This window comes from Melospiza georgiana, chromosome Z (assembly GCF_028018845.1).
Source record: "Melospiza georgiana isolate bMelGeo1 chromosome Z, bMelGeo1.pri, whole genome shotgun sequence".
NCBI classification, from domain to species: Eukaryota; Metazoa; Chordata; class Aves; order Passeriformes; family Passerellidae; genus Melospiza; species Melospiza georgiana.
In genome coordinates, this window is record NC_080465.1 from 43,923,255 (window position 1) to 43,944,965 (window position 21,711).

Here is a 21,711-nt window from a genome sequence, read left to right on the forward strand (position 1 = left end):
TTAAAGTCAGGACCTTATGGACTTTCTCAAAAAGAAACTTGTTCCAAAGAGACAATCTGATAGAAAGCAGGCTGGTACCCTAAGTCATTTAGTGAAACTTAGTTCCCGGTAAGAGGTAGCTGGCTACAGAACTGTGGTGTGTGTCTGATTGGTTAAATCTGCTTCTCTGCAAAATGAGTAGGGTTCAAGACTGCTCTAGGTATTCCGCTATAAAAGTGGTTAATAAGACTTAGAGAAAATTTTGATTATGTTAGAATGCTGAAAGGTTTGTTTAGTTTTTTTTTAAAGTCGCAGTACAAAAAGCTAGTTTGGATAATAAAATGGTAGGTGAAATTTCAATAAGTAAAAATTAATGCATGTGCAGAAGGTTGATGACAACCTCCAAAAGGAGATATGCATATTTATGTGCACCTAATTAACTAACTGCTACTCTTGAGGAAAAGTGTATAAGATTTATCTTGAGTTTGCTGCCAAATGCAGCAAAATGGTGCTTTTGCCAAGCACCAAATAGGAAACATCTTTGGTGTACATTCATGGTATATTTGTGTCTTGAATGTCAGAGTTTTAGTTTCTTCCTCTCAAAAACATACCACAGTATCAGAATAATGGCAGTATGGAGTGTAATAGTGTTTCCCTATTAAGCATCCTCAGTGCTAGACCAGAGTAAAAGTTTGGATTGCCTTAATTTGGAAAGCATGTGATTTATCAAAGATATATAAATCATGAATGTTAAGGGGTGGAAAGTATAGAAAATAGGGGTACCTCAATGAACCTGTGGTGCTTTAAAACCTACAAATAAGGCAGAAACAAACTCTTAGTACACTTTACGTGCTCTGTGGCAATAATTTCCACAGTTGAACTCTGGATACCAAATATATGTGTGTACAAAAGGAGAATCATCAGTGGCTGTTAATGATTCAGATTAACCATCAGCTTAGCAGGCATGTAAAAGAATTTAGGAGTTGGCAATGTATCTGTACCTTGTCTTCATTTTTTTTTCCCTCAAGTGTTAGTAATGGAGGAAATAGTGCAGAAAAATGCAGAATCAGTGTATCAATTCAAAAAGGCATCTTGATGGAACTTGGAAAGGCTGGTGCACATGCAGAAAATTCTAAATTATGTGTCCCTGAGGATTAGAGTCAAGGAGGGTGAACCCTAGAAATTTATGTTGTTGTTTTGGTTTTTTTTTTTCCTTGCAGTGTTGGTGATAGGGAAAGAGGGAAAAGGAGCAGACTTTGATGCAATGTTATTCAAACTGTGGAGGTCAAGGAGAGGGACCGAAGGCCTTCAGAGGCTGAAAAATTTGCTGAGAGTTTACAAAAAGATTTTTTACCTAAATATTTTAATTGCTTGAAATCTAGTACTTTTCAGTACTTCTTTTCAGTAGCGCTTTTTCAGTAGTGAAAAAAACCTTTTTTGTAAGCTTTCATCATATTTTCTAACTTCATACTGAAACTTATCAGACTTTATTTGCTAGTTATTACAGTTATTTTCAGTCTCTACGTTCATGGCTATTTATATGTCTTTAATCTGATTTTTTCTGGCTAGTACTTTTGTCACTATTTCTCTTTTTTCAGTATATCTATATATAAAAATTGTCAACCATATTTTGATGAACTCTTGATATATATATGCACTTAACATTTCATGTATTGCATATATTAAGGTTTTTTTAAATGAAGATTTAAAAATCCATCCAGTCATTTTCATGCACAAACAGAAACTGGAAACTGTCTGGAAACACTCAAGCCCGCTTGCCTTTGAGTTAACTTGGCTTAAACAACATTTTCAAATAACTAGAAGAATATGTCTTCTTAAAAGTATATTTTCTGAAAAATCATTCATTTTGAAGGTGATCTCTCTTTTAGTTTAGGTCTCAGTCGGTGAAGCTGAAATGTATGGAAACGTTTTATGCTATACAGATGAATGAGTAAGGAAGGCATAATGCTGGGTACACTGTTTAGCTTTAGTTCTGTCAATTTCCAATATAAAATACTGTAGCTTAGTGTTCCTAACACTACCTCTTTACATAAATGCTTGTGTGTCTTGGGAAAAAACACCAGTTAAATAAACCCAGTCTTTCCTCTTATACTTGCCCTAACCTACATCTTCTATGATTTTTCTCTTCTGACTACATTTTAGTTTTTTAGCATTCTCTTTCATTTTGGAAAAAGCATTCACCACTGCACTTCACAGTAGTATGACAGTATTATTCAGTCTTCTTTCTGTATGTCCTAACATCTTGTTACCTCTTGGTTTGCTGCTTCCTTTACAGTCTTAACTGAATTGTATGTGTTGTTCTCCTGTGTTTTAAGATAATCAAAACTCCTGCTGTTTGTATTTTAGTCCCAGGTGCCAGATATTTTGAGGAATCTAGACCATGCAAACTAAATGGGTTTTTATGTATTAATATTGAAGTCCATGTCCATATTCCTTAGGGTAAAACTGTGAAGCTCTTTTCAAAGCAGAATGTTTTCACCTAATATATTTAGAGCGGTGTGTACAGAATTCTAACTTATTTGGGGAAATAGTGTTGGGTTTGTGTTAACAGCTGGGAGCACAGTTAAATTAAAAACAACAACCGCAAAAGTTAGTAGGACTAACTTTGAGAAGTCTCTGACTAGGTGCTGAAATGTGTGTTTTCTGGCTGCTATGTCTAGCAAGCAGTGGTTGGACTTGCTTGTTTGACCTCTTGGAGAAGGCAGATAGCTGAGCCTTTGATCTGAAACATGCTTTCATGTATAAAGCCATTTAGCCATTTCCATTTTCTGTTTTTCCACTGTCATCTGCACTACTCACTCAGCTTACTTTTTTTTGTTCTTATAACTAAATGACCTGCTGTTACATGTCACATTTTTCTCCTTTTCTACCTATTACAAGTCCATCCAGGAGAAGGATAAAAAAGGGAGCTGGAGAGACGTGGCATGTACCTGCCTAAGTTATTACATGGCCTGGGCCAACTCTTACTTCTGTCAATCTTGTCCGTTGTCCAGAAAAAAACATAGAAAGTATTAAAGACCTTCACTTAGTAGATGTATATTATATGTGTATCCCATCGTTTCAGGCCTGTTGCTCATATTTTCTCTCAATAAGCTTACTTTAGTTTAGTCATAACTTAACCATAATTTGCCAGCTGTTCCAGAGAAGGATATTTCCAGTACAGGATTGCCTCTGTTGATCCATCCTCATTTGCTTATGGGCTAGTTTAGAAGCCTCCTTTCAGTTTGTTTTCTCTGAAGAATGCATTTGTTCTCCTTCAGAAACATATCAATACAGTGTTGAGACGCGTTATTTTATGTTCCATTAGTCTGAAGCAATAACTGATGAAAATAGGTGTTTGTGTGATGTGTTGAAGTTAATGGCTTCTGCTGTTTCTATCCCTTCTTCTGTCTTTTGCGAAAACTACTTTTGTGATAGCTGTCATAATTTTCTTAGCTTCAAAGCATCATTTGGAGTAAAACTTGTAAAACATGAAAGTGTACAAAAACAAGCTTCATCACTGGGGAAAAAAATCATAGCAAATTTTACTGTGAAGCTTGGATTCCTCTCAAGGAGAATATAGGATTTTTAAAGGAAGAATAGTTGGATTGTTTTATTGGTAAAGTGATGAGTAGAAGAGAAACTGTAGATTTGGCTTCTCATCTAGTTGTGAGATTAGAGATTTTTCTGTAGACCTGGCTTTCTCCAAAACTTTTGAGTCCAAATGAGCAATTCCAGGCCAAAAGCTCACTTTGGAAAAATGTTAGGTAACTACAAAGCCTTTTAGGTTAGGAAGAAACTTCAACTACATTAGAGTTTCTTAATTTTTAACTTACTTAATTAACTAATTTTAAAATATAATGTCATTAGATGACAGCACTTTTGAATTATTCTTTGCCTTCTTTTAGTCATATTTAACATGGATGATGGTAATTTTAAAATTATTTTTTAGTCTCTAAAATGACATATGCTCTTTTATGAGCTATAAAAACTGATGATGCTTGCATCATAAAGGTGAGCAAAATAAAGCATAAACAGGTTATGCATGTATTGCAAACAATAATGGAATGCAGAAGCATGTTAGAGCTTCCTTTGATTCCCTAATGAGAGTTGTTGTCTTACATCAAGGTGATTAATTATTGAAGAGAATATAGAAAACAAAGTCTTCAAGATTCACAAGCCTGTTCATGCTGATGTTTAATAGTCCATGGCTACTCCCTTTTCCTGTTTGAATTCTTAGCTAGGACAAAATGAGGGAGTGGTCACTTCTGTCCTGGAGGTGTTTGCAGGTAGGGAGAAAACTTGCCATTTCATAAGCATCAAACTCCAGAGGCATGTTCCTGATCTGATCTGTACTTCTCAACTTTTCCCCCTGTTACAGCTGTAGTCTTCATTTAAGCTATCTCTTTCCCCCAGTGGGCTTACTTTCTATTTCCTGTGATAACATATGCTGTGAATAATTTCTATCTTGTATATAAATGTACCAAAGTAATATTTTTTAAATGTAATATTATAATTTAGTATATATTTGTATAGATTTTCTCTAGTGGCATTTCGTTGGACTGAGATATAATGTCCAGACAGCTGTTTGGCAAGGGGGATCATATATTTTTCACCCCCATGTCTCTGTTTTTCTCTGGAGATTCTGTGTCCTGCCCAGGATGACAAGCGTAAGTTTAATTAATGACCAGTAGATTACAGTAATTCTCTAGCTAGGTTGCACTTGAGAACTGGTAATTCTTCTAAGTTGTTGGTGCTGTCAGGATGTGTACTCATAATATGGCTATCTTTTTTAATATGTTTTCCCAAAGTGTGCCAGGTCCATGGCTAAAAGTGTCTTTTTGTATGCCCTCCATCTTCTAGTTTGTCATAGTTATTTGGTGTTGATTGTAAGGAATGACTGTAATTACCTTTGGAAAGGTTGCAATCAGTATTTTCTTTTATCCTTCAGGTTTTTTTTATTGTTTCTTTTTAATAACTATTTTTCATTTTTACTTTTTGATGGCAAAATTGAATCATGTAGAATGAAGTGGCTGGGTGGGAAGAGATGGGTTTTCCCACAGGGAGCATTGGATCACCTTCAGGCTACAGTGAGTGGCTCTCAGAAGGCCATGGGGCGTGTGTCTCAGGCAAACCCAGCAGAGCAAGCTTGGGCAGGAACATCACAATCCTGAAGTAAGAAGTAGTAGCCAGCTAGATCTGAGGCACCAAAGGAACTCCTGGAGTTTGCTGCCACTCAGAAAGTCATTGACCTAATAGAAACACGGGTGGGAGCTGTCTTCAAGGAGGCAGTGCAGACTCTATTATTTGAATACTGTTTTGGAGTCACCTTTTGACAAGTCTGCTCTTCCCAAAATTAGATCCTGTCTTTCATGTATCTGAAGAGTAATGAAGATCTTTGTGACTGAGAATTGTTACTCCAGCCTGGAAGCTTGTTCTTGAACTTTCTCATTTGGAATTTGTCACCTTCAACCTCAGTTCTCTCAGGCTGTCATAGCTGTGGAGAGGTTGTGACTGTGGTCGTCTGGTCCAACAACTTCAGAAGTGAAGGGAACAAGCTTTTCAGTTCAAGGTTCATCCTTAGCTTCCAGCCGTTCAACTTTATTAAGAAAGCATGTGGGATATTTCACCTGTCAAAGATAGTTCTCCAGTGGTACTTAGATTCTGTCTTCACCTTTAGATTGGATGCTGCCTTTGTAGTAATGAGAGCCTCATTCTTTGTCATAGTTGAACCGTGACCATCAACTAAACCCCACAGGGCTGGAGGAGCTCACTCTAGCTCAGTGGTGGTGGGAAGAGAATAGGTGAGAAGACACTTGAGTTGAGATAAAGACAGTTCAAATGCAAAGCAAAAGCTGTGCACGTGAAAAAAGCAAAACAGGGAATTCATTCACTGATTCCTATGGGCAGGCAAGTGTTCTGCTATCTCCAAGAGTACAGGGTAACAGTGACTTAGAAAGACAAACACCCATCCTTCTGAACATTACCTACTTCCCTCAGCTTTACTGCTGTGCCCAGTGCTCTATAGTATAGAATGTCTCTGTTGTTCAGCTGGGGTCAGCTTTCCCACTTGTTTCCCTTTACTACTGGGAGGAACTCCCAATCTCCTCACTAGTGGAGTGGGATGAAAAGCAGAAAAGGCCTTGTCTGTATGTCAGCACTGCTTAGCGGTAGCCAAAATATCCCTGTATTACTAAGACTGTTTGCACCACAATTCCAAAACAGAGCCCATATCAGCTAATACGAAGAATATTAATCTAGCCAAAAGCAGCACATCCATCGTCCGTTATTTCGTGTCTTCAGAGCCAGAAAGCTAACACTCTGTGTGTGTATCCCTTATCCAAGCTGCAGAATGCAAAGTCCAAACATGAACGTTAGCTGTACCTTTGATTTTTTTTATTCTACTGCAAGATATTTAAGAACTGTTCTAAGACTTTGACTATCTGGCTAGATGTGTAGGTGGGCAAGCATGAAGGCAGATCAAGTAACACTAGGGAAAAGTTTCTATCCATTTTATCTTTCGGGGGCTCCTTTCACGCTTCTTTTAAGCATACTACTGTTCCTGCAGCCTAAAGGCAAGTTGTTGATCTGTTCTTCTTCATGCAGTTGAATAAAGCCACGACTTCTTGGGTTTTCTCTGTGTTGCTTTATGAGTACCTTTAGTTCTAATTATGATATATGGATGACATACTTGGGATTGTGGATAATGAAAAGATGCTTCCCTTTTTTGTTATTTGTAAATACTTGCTCTAGGGAACAAAGATACAATTATATTATGCAATCATAAAACTCTTTAGCTTGCACCATGTGTGAATAATATTTGGCAGACAAAACTTTATGAAAAAATGTTACTTTGAGGCTTATTCTCCTAGAACTCATGCCTAATAAGAATGTTATTCACATTATCAGTGATCCTTTGTCTATTCAGTGTCAAGTTACCTCATCTCTACCAAGGAGCAGAAAAGGATGACTTTTAACGGTGTTGCTTTTTATCCAGCTTCACAAATGAATTAGCTGTTTCAGAGTTCTGTGTAAATGGAAAGCATTAATTTCACCAGTGAATAATTCACTGATATGTGTGTGTGTGTGTGTGTGTATATGTCTACAGTTCAATATTTATTTGGAAACCTCTAACATGGTGCATACCTGCTTCATAGAATAACATGTTACAATGTATCTTTTAAGTGTTATTCACTTAGCGCTTGTCCACATTACCCTTGTCCACATCTGTTACCTTTCTAAGAGTTTGGGGAAAAAAATAAGTAGATGCAAATGCCTTATTAATGTCTTAGTGTTTTTCAAGAAATGAACAAGTATTTAGAAGGCATCTATTTTGTTTTACTTGTGAAAATCATCCATCTGAGAGACACAGACAAGTGGATATGCAGAAGTAGGTCCTGAACAGTCACTTTAAAAACCTTTCACTCACAATTTGAGTGGAATGGCTATTTAGACCAAATTGAAGCTCTCTGAAATCAAGATTAATACTTGAGGCACTAGAACTTCAGGTTGAAATATTCAGGGATATACAAAGCACTTTTGGTTTTGTTCAGTTTTGCCTGTACTATTAAGGTGTCTTTTTGACTGATAGATATGAAAAATATTAATAATTAATACTTTGATATTGCATGAGCAGGCTTAAATTTTTAATTAAGATACAAGATATGTAGTCTATTGTTGTAGTGTGAATGGTGTGTAGAAATTCTCAGGTTTGGGAGAGAAAACTGTGTATTTATTAATTCTAAAACAAACTCCAAGTCTTTTATTGGCTTCAGATACTGGAGTCTCAGAATAAAATTGCCTTGATCTTGGCAATGAAAGGATGTTTGAGCTCCCAGGCACTAGGAAAATATACTTTTTAAAGTCATCTATAACAAAGAAAAACTTCTAAAATGTTGATCCTCACTTAGCACTACCCCAGGACAACCATGGTTGCCAGCTTCATTCTGATCAAAGAGCATTTATTTACTTCAGAATGAAATAGTCCAGGCTGGAAGAAAGCCTGAATGAAACATGAAGCATGTAATCTGCAGGTAATAAGATACATAATAAAAAGATGCTGACAAATCAAGCTTATAGGTGGGGGTTTTATGTGTCCAGTAAGAACAGTAATTATGAAAGATGGATGTACTTTTTCAAGAGGAAGGAGTGCTTCCAGAGAGTTTTTTACTGTTGAGTAGAAGCTGTGGGTGGTGGTTTTATCTCCATTTTGTTGCATTTTTGTTCTTAGCCCTGAAACTGTTTGCTGTTGGCAGAACAGCTGCAATTAATTGTATTTTAATTATGGGCTGATTTATTTACAGATCTCCATAGAGAATGACTACCTGGGGCCCAGAAGAATTGAGAGTCTGCAAAAAGAAGATGCTGATTGGCAGAAAAAAGCTCACATGGCTGTGCTTTCTATTCAAGATCTTACAGTTAAATATTTTGAAATAACAGCTAAAACACAAAAAGGTAGTTATTTTCTGTCATCCTATCCATCACATAAAAAATTAAATTATTTAGTGTTTACTATGCCTATGTTGTACCGTGAGTAATTTTTTTCATCAATTCTTCATGAGGAAAATGCAGTTATCATTCCTATTTGTTTTGTCTTCTGTGTCTGTTTGAATCTTTCACTTGTAAACCTTTTCAGAACATCATCAGCAGTGAACAGAATAGAAATTTTAGGTAGAAGTTTTACAGCCACTTTCTCAATGTAATTGTATTAGTGGTACTCTGTATTTGCAAAGGATTTAGGAGCATAGAGTCCCTGGTGGATTCTGTTTTCTGTATTGGATATGGCAGACCCTCATAGTAAATGTTAATTGTCTTTCAGTTGATTTCCTTTTCTAGTCTTCCTTGCCTTTCAGTAATTTTTTTCATAACTAAGCATTAAGCAGCACCTTAGTTTAACTACCCAATGAAAGCTGCTCTGTTGTTCCAAAGCCCTCATGGATATAGCCTTGGCTTTTGTGTTTGAAGAGTGTGATGGTTTCACTGAAAAGTGATACAGTAAAGCGAGGTCAGATGACTTGGTATGTACACCCATGCTCTCATCCTTGTACCATTTTAACTTAAATAACCAGTTTAATAGGGCAAACAGACCTTTTTCTAGTTCACTGACAGAGTTTGTCCTGGTGTCCTCCCCTGCCTAACTGCAGGTCCCTGCTTCTTTCTTTGCCTTGGTGATAGGGATTGTGCAAGATCCACAGGAGAAATCCTTTTTTGACTGGTAGGTCTCTTGTCATCTCTGTACATGACTGCTACATCTGACTGAAGAGATGCAGGGCACTGCAAATTTACTCTGTTCAGTGACCACCCAAGTTAATGTGAAATTTCACCTTACTCTGACTGGATGACTTAATAGGTTAGAGCATGTCGGAATAAATTTAATTAGAGGAAATTCTAAATGTACTAATCAGCTTTGCTCCTTTTCTAGTATGACATAGGCAGCCAGTAAGATACACTACTAGTTGACAATGCATATTTGTAAAAATTTACTTGTTGTTTTTGTTCACCCGATTTTTTATGTACAGCAGTCAGGATTTGGGGCAAAACCAGTGGAAAGTGACATGCCTGAAGGCTGATTACAGTGTAGATCTTCAAAATACAGGTTGCTTACCTGTTTTTTGTGTTTGGAGTTTTTCTTGGCCTCCTGCTGATGCAGGGTAGTCTTACATACCCAAATGTTAACAGACGGCAGAGGAAAAACACATGAAAATGTAAAGGTGCTTCTTATTACCTAAGAACAGCATGTAATAGCATGCGCTGACTTAATGCCACCCCTTTGATTCAATTACTTTTGTGGCTTTTGCTTTGCAATGCTAAGTACAGTGTCACATGACCTGTATATTAACAGTGGTGACAATCTTGTATGTGTCCACCTAGATGTTATCTGGGGCCCAAGAATAGTAAATCTGAATCACGCAAGGGACTTCTGCTTTTTAAGTTAAAAGATAGATGTTGTTTTAATGTCATGCAGTGTTCTTACAGAATTGCACTTGAAGTTAAGCTGAAATATTTGTTTTAAGTAGTATTTTTTTCAGTCTTCAGATTGACTTTAATTTATGACTGTACTATAAATGTTATTAAGGTAAGCTGGAGACTTTAGTAGCTGATAATTGGTGGTTACAGAAGTGGGGAAAATTTGGGATCCTGTTCAAGACCAAATAGTTGTATTAATGAGATTTTTATGAAGTACAAATGTGTGCATTTTCTTTGCAGCGGGATCACTAGTGTTTGAAGAGTAGACTAGTAAGATGCCTGCCTCTTTTTTTTTCCTTTCTGTAGCTGTGTATGATCGAATGAGAGCAGACCAGAAAAAATTTGGTAAGGCAGCATGGGCAGCAGCAGTGGAACGTATGGAAAAGCTTCAGTATGCGGTTTCTAAGGAGACTTTGCAGTTGATGCGCGCTAAAGAAATCTGTTTGGAGCAGAAGAAGCATGCTCTGAAAGAGGAGGTAAGTTTTCATGCCAGCAAGTAGAAAATTAAAGCACACAGAAAGAAGCAATGTTAGACAAATGATGTTGCAATGTAGGTGTGGTGAGTTTTGTGCCACTTACGTTTTATGCTCACCTTTTCCTGGTTAGTCAACCAGAAAGACAGTTTTTACTGTAAATGTTTACAGTCATCCAGTGGGATGAGTAAAATGAAGATAAAGGATAGGACAGAAATTGGCTGCTGTGTAATCTACAGTTTAGCTCTGAGACATGACCACTTTTTCAGAAAAGCTCTGACATTCCAGATGGAAGGTGTCTAACCACTAGTAAATATATAGGTAGCTGGATGGTTGTGTTGCACTCTTCCTCTGCTTCCTTAATTACTAAGGTAATCTTCCAGAGGGGGCTGTACTAGTTACGGTTTTCCTGAGGAAAGAGTTCATGCATGAAACTGTGCTTAAGTGCCTTAGCAGGAAAAAAATCCACATTTATTGGATTTTATGATGTCTCAAAAGTAACAGTGTTTCAAATTCTCTTTTAAACTTTGCTACCCATATGGATGTTTGATGCAAAGAACTTTCTGTCATACTAACTAAGTAAGGTTAATGTGTGTTCTAGCAATTAGATGATTGTTTTAGGAGAACTTTTCAAACGTTTCAGCAAAATTTGACTAAACTGATGGTGCTGTTATGAAAAGGTTATCCAGAGAGCTCACGACTTTAGCACTGCAAAGGCTGGTAGATTTGTAAGGCTGATAGACTATGTGTCTATTTTGGGAGCTTCTGTAGAAGACAGCTTAAACTCCAGGGAAGAGAGAGTACATGCAAGACTCAGAGCACAAAAATATGTTTACTGCATTTCAATGCTCTTTAGATTTGGAAATCCAAGAGTTGTCTGAAAACCTGAGTTTATCAGGCTGTTGTCATTCTTAGTCAAGAGTTGATGAGTCAATCCAGCACAACTAATTGGAAATATATTGAATATTTTCACTTAGAGTAACTGTGCATCTTCTTTTTGTGGCACATTTATTTTTTTCCCTGTTGAGACCTGTGCATTTTCATAGAATGAGATCTCAGTCTGGTAAATGAGTGAGTGTTTGATCTGATATGCTCAAGTATTAGGGGCTGCACAGGAAAATAAAGGATTCCTTGTAGTATACATCAGGGTGAAAGTGAGCTATGAGTTTGGGGCTTTTGGGGACAGAGAAATAAGGAATATCTAATGGCCATGGTGCTTTGGGATGGTGTATTACAAGGTATAGAGAGCTCTCAGTCTGAGTATAGTGACAGGGAGATAGCACTAACCAGGTTCTGCTCTGATAAACACCATGTCTTCTGAGAATGTAAAAGGTTTAAGTATAAAGAGTTGAATGTGAAAAACTTGACTGGGAATCCCATCTTTGCAAAGAATGGTGGCAGTCTTATAAAGATAATGTTTGTAGAACTGAAATACCTCCTGGCAAATCATTTAGCTACTATATTCTAGAAGATAAAAACAGGATATTTGTTTGAAGATACTAAAATGCTCAAGAAATTAATACATCTGGATGTTAGCTGAGAAAATGACAATTCAGAACAAAGACGTGATATGACTTCACTTGAGGAAAGTGTTTGTGTTCAGCAGGATGTCTATGGATTTTTGAACATATAGTCTTGGAAAAGAAATTTTTTGCAAGGGCATATTGTAGTAAAAGAAGGGGAAATAGCTTTAAACTGAAGGTGGATGAATATTTTCAGAAGAAATTCTTTGAACTTTGAGGAAGCAACACTGGAACAGGTTGCCCAGAGACGTTGTGGATCAACATCCTGAGAAGTGTTCAAGGCCAGGTTGGATGGAGCTCTGAGTAACCTGGTGTAGTAAAAGGTGTCCCTGCCCTGTGGAGGGATTAGAACTTGATGACATTTCAAATTCCTTCCAACCCAAGCCACTCTATGATTCAATGAATGCAGCCACTCTGATTGGTATAGAGGCAACAACAAATACTGTGGAGATTAAATTATTTTCTTTCATTAGTGCAGAAAGTTGTGACATTACAGGAAATTGAACTTGGATCTTCCCAGTTTAAAGTTTTTGTTCCACCAGTGTGGTGTTTTAACCCCAGCCAGCAACCAAGAGCCATGTGGCTGCTCACTTGCTCCCTCACAAGTGGGATCAGAAGGGTTGAAAGCTAGAAAACTCATTGAAGTGAAGACAGTTTAATAGGGAAAGCTAAAGCCAAACATGTGAGCAAAGCAAAATGAGGATTCATGTCTTCCCAGGGGCAGACAAGCGTTCAGCCACCTCCAGGAGTTCAGGGCCCCATCACAGGTAGCTGACTTGGGAATATGAAACTCCACTAACTCCTAACGTCCCTCCCTTCCTCTTCTTCCCCCCTCTTTATATACTGGGTGTGATGTCACATGGTCTGGAATATCCCTTTAGTCAGCTGGGGTCACCTGTTCTGGTTGTGTCTCTTCCCAGCCTCCAGTGCACTTCCGTCTTTCCTGCTAGAGTGACCATACAAAAAGCATATAAGGCCTTGGCTCTGTGCAAGCCCTGCTCAGCAATAACAAAAACATCTCTGTATTATCAACCCTGTGTTCAGCACAAGCCCAAAACACAGCACTAAAACAGACACTGAGAAGAAAATTAGCTCTAGTCCAGCCAAAACCAGCACAACTGCAGAATGCTGCCCCTACTGTTCCCATGTTAAATTTCTTTGTGTTTCTTTCACAATGTTGATCAACCTGAGAGCTACCAAGGATGCAGAAAATTAGTAGTACAGATTAGGTACAAACTCATAAGAATTGCTCTCAATTAAGAAAAGAAATTTTTAACAGCATATACTGAAATATGTCCAAAAGTGATTATACTGTTTTGAATTATCACATGTTATGAGTATCTTACATGAAATTTTAACATAAATTGTTGAAATTCAAGGTCTTTGTTTTACTTTTTCATGGGGAGCCATTATGTAGCTAGGATATCTGCCCATGAGTCATACAGCAGTACTAATTTCCCATTTCCTTTGCACCGGAAAGCTGAATAAAGTGGCGGGGTACCCCTAAAACAGAGCAGGTAACTAACATCATCTGTAGTGTATGCTCTTTGTAGGGCAAAGGTGCAATTGTCAGATGCTAAGGTCCTATATCAGACAGATACTAGTGCAACTGAATGAAGTACTCAGCTGTTATAACTTGGTGAGCTGATACTTTTGGAGATGGTCTATGTGTGTCTTTATGTCTTTATTCAGTTTCTATATACATTGAGTATTTAAATTTTGGAACATCTGTTTTTGAGGAAAAAAATATGGAGGTTTGAGTAATTTTCGCAGTTCATGGGAAAAGGGTAGTTCTTAGGTGTGGTCACATTTTACACTACCTTAATTTAAAAAGAAACAGACATTTCCCACAGTGACTTTCCTTACCCCCGAACCCACCGAATTTTTGCCTTTTTACAGTGAGGAAATCCTTGGAAAATGTCAAATTCTTTGAAAAATGCTAATATCATGCCTGAACAATAAACATTATCCATCTTGTATTGAAAATTGGAGAGTTCAAGAGAATCAGTCCTTTTGTCTTGAAAAGTACCGTGTGGTTCACTCTAATTATGCAATCAGTATGTCATTTACTGTTCTGGTCAAATTAACCTAATATGGATGCAAAGTAATAAAATGGCATAACAAGATATTTTTGTGTAACAAAGGACTAGCATGTGCATGATACATTAATGATTGTGAGGTTTCTGTGTTCACTTAAGAACTTACTGGAGTTTTCAGACTAATAGTTGATATATGAAAAATGCATACAGAAGTAAAAAATATAGCAGAAGAAACTTAAATTAGAAGTTGCAAGAATTGATTAGCTGATCTTCTGTCTAGCAGTCTTATATGGAATTAAGTGTAGTACACAGAACTATTTGTGTTAAATTGAGCTGTGAAATCCCTGTCAATGGATAATGGTGCAGTTGCTAAAAGCTTACATGCTAAAAAAACCAAAAGAGATAGGACAAATTAATTAATAAAGTCTTGTAAGTCTGTTTCATATAGGAGGCAGCAGTGTGGTTTAAGTTGTGCTACAGGTTGTGCTAGAGGCTGGTGAATCGTTTTGGCAAGATATCACTGCACTTCCTGTTTTGTTTCACTGTCGTGGATTTTTGCAACATTTTCCCAAAACAGGATATTGACTGAAATGGGTCATTGGTTTAATTCATTACAGATACCTTTCTAGTTTACTACAGTCATATTTAAATACTCAAGGAACCCATTTGTAGCTGTTCGTTACAGACTCAGTTTTACAACTTGAAGATAACACCATAATGTACAGAACATGCTAGCAAATATTTTATTAAATGTATCACTAAATAGGTTGGGTGTTTTTGCTTGGTAGACATCTCTCTTTAATGACTGACTGTCTATAATACGAAACTGGACATTTCTTCTGAATAATGCAGTAGACAGATCACAAATCTCTATTAAAAGTTACCATTACTTTCATCCATTATCTGAGAGAAACTGTTGTATATACATAATTTGAGCAGGTAAAGAATTTGGCCCTAATTCTTCTGCATGCAGGTTGTAGAAGTGTGTGAACAACACAGCCTCAGCACATAAGATTCCCTTATATGCTGGTATTTCTTACATAAGATCTGAATGGCTGACTGTATTGAGCAGATAAATCTTGTTTGACTGAATGAAAGAGAATGGTTGCAGTTCACTTTGGTTGTGTGTTACTTTTCTATTCAAACATATAATACAAATGAGTACTGAAATATATATAAGTATTTTAATCTGTGTTATTTATTCTCCTGTGAAGGACTCCAGAAAGAACAGAACAACTAAATTGTCATTACAGGATGATCAGTGCATGTATTTATCCCTGTTTGCACATTCTTTCACATTTTTTCCTCCTTTTACAAGTTTCCTCCTTTCACATTTCTCCTTTTATGGGTTTAAACTGTAGCTTTCTAGATGCCTACTTCCAGACTTGGGATTGAAGATAGTAGAATTCTAATTTAATTATGTACCTTCAGGGAATCAAGTGGTAGAGTAAAAGAATGTGTGGAGTGTTTCACACTATGCACTGTATGACTTGACACTTGACAGTTGCAAAGTGTAATTCAATGCAAATTGAAAATTTGCAAATTGCAGTTACACAATGTAATTCAATGGCTTTATTTCATTGCCATGTAGAAAAAAGTCAGTTATTAAAGGCATCTTAAAGTGTGTGTCTGATCAGGACATATCTTAGGGACTTGATGTGTTCAATTTTAACATGTTGCATTTACTGTACCATACAGTATCTAGATGTAATAATAAAATCTGTGGTTTTGTTCTCATAATTATCTTGGAGTTGTATGGTTTTTGTTTGTTTGTTGTTTTCTCTTTTTATTTAGATGCAGAGCCTGAAAGGTGGTACAGAAGCATTAGCCCATTTGGACCACTTAGAAGCTGATTACTATGATCTACAGCTTCAGTTATATGAAGTGCAGTTCGAGATCTTGAAATGTGAAGAGCTGCTACTGACAGCACAGCTTGAAAGCATCAGAAGATTGATGTCAGGTGCTTCATTATTTCAATTAATACAAATCTGTGAAAGATAATTTTCTTCCTAGGAGTCCACGGAAGCCTGTGGGAGTGAAATGAGAACAGATTCTTTGGCATGTGAAGAGCTGCAAAAGTACTGTTAAATTAAAATTTACACCTGTTTATAAGGCATATACATACACATAAAGAAGTTCTGGTATGGTTCTCATTGCCTGTATTTGGAAATTTGCATATAAGATATGCAAACTATGTATGTTTGAAGAACTAAGATGAGGGAGGAGGAGATGCCTTAATTACTGGACTTGTCTGAAAATACGCAATATGCATTGATGTTGCTCATTTTTTGAAAGTGGCGGGTTTTCAAAAGGTATATCTGCAAATGGCTTTTGCTACACTTGAAGCTCATATTGTTATCTCAGATTCAGAGCAGCAATGAAAACCTTATGCTTCCAGAACTATCCTACTACATCTCATGTACTTAGAAACTGTGGAAAGAGTACATGTAAATCATACAGCATTTTTCAATCCAGTTCTGTCCTTTAGACCTTTTTATTTTTAATGTTTGTATTTAAGCAAGCCTTGTTTTGCTGTTTTTAAGAGTGTAGGGTTGAATAAAAAAATTTGCTATGGATAGAAAATTCTCCTAAGAGAAGTTTGAAGCTGGGTTGTATTTTGAGTTGCCACTAGAAAAGGAGAAAACAAAGGTATCACAGATTTGTCTCACTGTAAAAATTATCTCCACCTTTATGGCTTCTGATGGAAACAACTATAACTGTTGCTTGGAACATAAGGGTTGGAAATTTTGTAAATGAGTTACAGAAATGTGGCAGCTTTGGGTAGATAATTAGTGCTTTTGAGGTAGATAGATTTTGGACTGGGAAATCAGACATGTAGTTTTGGTACTGAAGATGTCTGCTCATTTATGAACTGAAAGAAGTCCCCTGAACAGGAGATAGAGAAGACGTGTATTAAAATCCTTTGTCTTTGGTGTAGTAATAGTAAAACATCTGGGCTGTCAGAGACTAAGCTGTAAAAATGTCACAGGGCAATATAATTTGTTATTCATGTTTTCTCCAGAAATCTCAGAAAAGACCTCAACCCACCCTAATCCAAAATAAAACCCTCAGACACCTAAACCATCACCCTATTCCTTCCCTCATGGCAACAAAACAGTTCACCATTCTGGCTTCCTTTCCTATTTTAAATTTGTAAGATACTGCTTAATAATAAATCCAAAACTATCCCATAGGACAGAAGATGAAAAATACAGTTCCTAAATGTCTGGGAATTGTTCAACACGTGAAATTACCTTCTCAGGCTTTCCTTAGGTAGATAGAACAATTAATGTGAAAAATAATGTGATGTGCAAGTGACTACATATGTTTCAGACTATTCAATACCAAATCTGAATTCAAGCATCTAAAACATTTAGTGGTCTTTCAATATGTGTTGTTTCCTATGACATCAAAAGAAAAGCATGGACTGTTAAACTTTATTTTTGAAGTGTGCTGATAGTCAAGTAAGAGACTTTGATTTTGCACATCTGTATGATTTGAAATTTCATGTGTGTAAGCCGAGTAGATACTGTTGCTTCTCTCTAGTCTCTGACTGTAGTGGTTCTGCAGGGATAATTCAGAGAATTCTTGACTGATGCTTTGAGAGCATGGTTTGAATTTACTGCAGTTGGCTGTGACCTAGAGGAACATCTTTGTAATAGATACATCTTTGATAATAGATTGTCATATTATGAGCAGCACTAGTCATTAAGCAAATACCTGCATTGAAATTGAAAAAACATGACTTTGTTAGGTAGAATTTACAATTTATATTACTCGTATGAAGTATGAGTACATTCTTGTCAAAATGGTTTTGTGATGAGTGAACTTCTATATTTCTGGTTTTAACTTTGCATTAAAGTCTTGTAAAGCAAAATTCAGGTGTAAATTCTCCCATTTTATAACTGCATGGTGAAATATAATTATCAGACATGAGTCTTCTTCTTACTCAGTGGTATCTCAAAGGCAGTTCCAGTGACTTGACAGTTACATGTTGGTGAAGCTTTACAGGGTTTTTATTTTTTAAGCTGAGTGCTGAAGTAAAGGGACTGTTTGGTATATTTTATTAGCTTTTCTTTTAAGGTGAATATCTTGCTGTGCTTTATTGTCTGGTCCTGCCATGGCTTCTGCTGAGCTGAAATCAGCATGGCAGTTGGAATTCTGGTTGCAGCAGAGACTGTACACACAAATTACATGAAGTGACAACTTCATGACAACAGCTTTTAAAATGGACTGTGTACTGAGGAAAATCCTGTGCCTTTTCCCAAATAATCAATTAGCTGAGGTAGGAGAAATTACAGTCCTTCTGAAAGTAGTTGAAAAAAAATTTGATGTTGCTGTGGAATAGACACTTTACAGACATGCCAGCTGCATCTGCCCGTTTCAGACAGCAGTAATGCATTTCCTTCTTGCTGTATGACAAATATATCCTACTTTGTATGCCAGTGGAATAAGAACAAGAGGTCCTCACTGCTTCTTCATCCCAACATCTTCAAGGATTTATAATCACCACACTTTCCTTCTTGGCAAGCGATGAGAAGGCAGCATTTAAAGATGAGCTCAGTGTTATTCCAAATGCTTCACTCAGGAAGCTAAAAATCATGAGTCTTGATAAAACTATTAGTAATTACCTCCTTTTCAGGCCTATAATGCTTTGAAGGATTGCCTTGAAATTGCCCTCCCTCCCAGGAGTGGTGACTGGGACATCAAAAACCTGTGGGAGGATTTTTGGTGTCGTGTTGTGTGAGTCCCTTACATGAAATTACAAGTTGGTTGTAACAGAAGAATCTCACACCGAGGACTTCAGATAGTCTTGTCTATCCTGAACTTCATGGTGAAGACCGGAGAAAATTGCTACACACCTTGGGTCCCTTGTGAGACCCAAAGACATGCATGGGCATTGTGTTCAAATTAGGCTACACATTATAGCTGTACGTTTAAAATTGCATTTGTGTTTTAATACTCTGAGCTTGCCTGAATAGCAGGCTGAGCTTCACTGGTATTAATTTCTGTTCCTCATAAAGACCTTAAAGCTGCACAGTGCCTTGCTGTGTAATGCTTTTCCTGTTACTTATTGATTTTTGGTAGTAGTCCTCTGAAAGGGCTGTGGCATTCTTCTGCATCATATCTTGCAAGTCAGTGGGAAGGTTGTTGTTGAGGAATACAAAATGTTAATCAAATGCAAACCATTGATTTGATTTTTTTTTTTTTTTTATTGCTGATATCTTTAAAACAGAGAAGAGAGATGAAGTGGTGTATTATGACACTTACGAAAGTATGGAAGCCATGCTTGAAAAAGAGGATATGGCAACATCTGTACACTTGCAAAAAGAGGAGCTGCAAAAGTTACAACAAAAAATCCGCCAGCTGGAAGCAAGGCGTGGACGTATTTCAGCCAAGAAAGCCTACCTCAGAAATAAGAAGGTACTGTTTAATTGCCTTTTTTTTTTACATAATTAGCAAATTTAATGAAACTTCAAAAGGTTTCCTTGCAGATACAAATTTTCCAGAACTCTTGTGGGTTACGTTCAATGTTTGCTAAAAGTTGTTTTGCAGAACACAAAATAAAATAGCATATATTATTATATTGATTCATTTAAGATTCTGTTTACCTTTCTTGCAGCTGTAAAGGAACCTTCAATTACTTTGAAGTCAACAAATAGAAATAAGTTTATTAAATAATCAGAATACTTTTGTGCAGGAAGTCCATGCTAGAATGAATGTTTTTAGGGACAGTAAAAGTATCAGCAGAGTTTTGTATATGTTTGCCGGAAAGAAATTTCAAGTGTGGTTCTCACTAGTGAATTCTATTTTCATTCTCTTACCATCCTTTTAAACTTATGTCATGTGTTGTTGATACTCTGTGTTTGGCAGATCTATATGAAATGCGGTCTGTATTCTTAATTTATAATTCTGGGTGTGCTATTTAGGTCAAAGTTTTGGGAGACCATTGTAATAATTGTTAGAAAATCAATTCCACCCCACACTATGTGCTGTAAAACTATACAGAAATGTCAGTTGACAGGCCTCATTATGGTTTAGAGTGATTGGTCGGTTTGGTTGTGTGTTTGCAGTCATGCCCTTTATGTGAAAATGACCCCTTCATATAAAGGGTTCTAGCAGATTGACAGCAAACCATTCAGGTTTTGCCTTCCCTTCATAACTAATATATCAAATTTCTAATATATCAAATTTCTAATATATCTAATTTCTAATATATCAAAACCATGTATTGTCATGGTTTGACACTGGCACAATGCCAGTGGCCCCATGAAAATTCCTTCTCCCTAGTGTCTACTGTGAGATGGGACCAGGAATAGAGCAAATCAGGCTCTAGCTTAGGAATAGAAGGAAAAAAACTTTATTAACCTACGATATATAAAAGAAACACACAAAACTTAGGATGAAAGCCTTCCAAACATTCCTCCTTCCCCCAAGCAAGTTCCCAATGCGTCACAGTAAGACAAAACCTTGGACTCTCATTCAGTTGCCACGCCTCAGATCACCAACTCTCAGTCCATCAACACCCTTCAGATAATCAATTCTCAGTTCATGAAGAGGAGTCCTTCTTGTTCCCATGTCACTCATGGCACCACCTGGAGAACATCTGCCATCGTGACCTCTTCCGTCCATGTCCAGTGCTCTCACCGCTGCACATGGACCAGAGCTGCTTCTAGGATTTTCCTTTTAAGGATGCTTTGTCCAGTTCCGAAAAGAGCACAGTCTCTCACTTTTGGGACACCGTCCCCCCCCAGATTTCACCCCCTGGGGCCGAGGGGTCTCAGTACTGAACTCTGTTGCCTCTCAGCCACTGCTCCCCCCTGGATATAGTCTCTGTGTCACAGGAAACATGGTTCTGTCCATGGCTATACAAGAAAAGTCCAGTTAAGGCCACTCCATCTCCTGCCACCTAGTATTCTTCTCTACTCATTCAACTGCAGGAGGATCAGCATTTGCAAGGTTTCCGTCATCAGAAAAGGGTTAAAAATCTCAGGCTCTGCCTGTCCAGAACTCCCACGGCTACCGGGCACCCCCCCTTCTCCCTCTCGCCGGTCCTGCTATCAGATTTCAAGGTGGCACCGGCGCAGACAGCGGCTTTCTCTCTCTCCGCACCTCCCTCTCGCTCTCTCCCTCTCCTGGGGGCGGAGTGGGGAGAGGGTGGCTGCCCGATGCCTCTTGGCGCTCCTCCACTCTTCCATCCTCAGGGCCAGGCTCACCTCACCCTGCCCAGCCGCAGCAGCTGGGCAGGGAGGAGGTCTGAGCTCTTTCCCCACCGGAACCCAAGAGAGATTTTCCTCGGAGTTCTCTGCTTTTAACCCCCGTATTCTCAGAGGCGTATCCATGTCCCCAGTGGCCACACCAGGTGCCAATATTCAAATCTGAGCACCTATTGGTTTGACCACAACATCCCAAAAAACTCACTTCCTCTCAAACCATGACATGTATCTAAATCTGAAGCGTAACAGAGCAAATGAAAAGCTGTTTATATATAATTTTATGTATTTTAGCTTTTGTATTTTGTCAACCACTGCCTGGTTTCTAGTTAAGCCAATATGGAGAAGACTGCAAATGAAGTATTAGAAGAGAGGTCTCCTGTTAGCCGATTATGTGAAGTAGCTTGCTTTGTCATTGTGTTTGTTTTACATGAGTTTGTAAAGAGAAAAGGTATCAAGAATGTTGTTAGTATTTTAAGAGAATTTACCTGTCGTGTTACGCTAATGTACAAAGGTA

The 21,711-nt window shown here is 37.5% G+C and overlaps 1 protein-coding gene across 1 annotated transcript in view; it reads left to right on the forward strand.

Moving 5' to 3' along the window:
• The window catches only part of JMY (junction mediating and regulatory protein, p53 cofactor), a 64,299-nt gene that overhangs the window by 23,412 nt on the left and 19,176 nt on the right, over positions 1-21,711 (forward strand). Inside the window, exons 3-6 of the mRNA XM_058043559.1 lie at positions 8,283-8,433; positions 10,252-10,421; positions 15,775-15,940; positions 19,217-19,404. Coding sequence (XP_057899542.1) covers positions 8,283-8,433; positions 10,252-10,421; positions 15,775-15,940; positions 19,217-19,404 — 675 coding nt within the window. The remainder of the gene's footprint in view (positions 1-8,282; positions 8,434-10,251; positions 10,422-15,774; positions 15,941-19,216; positions 19,405-21,711) is intronic.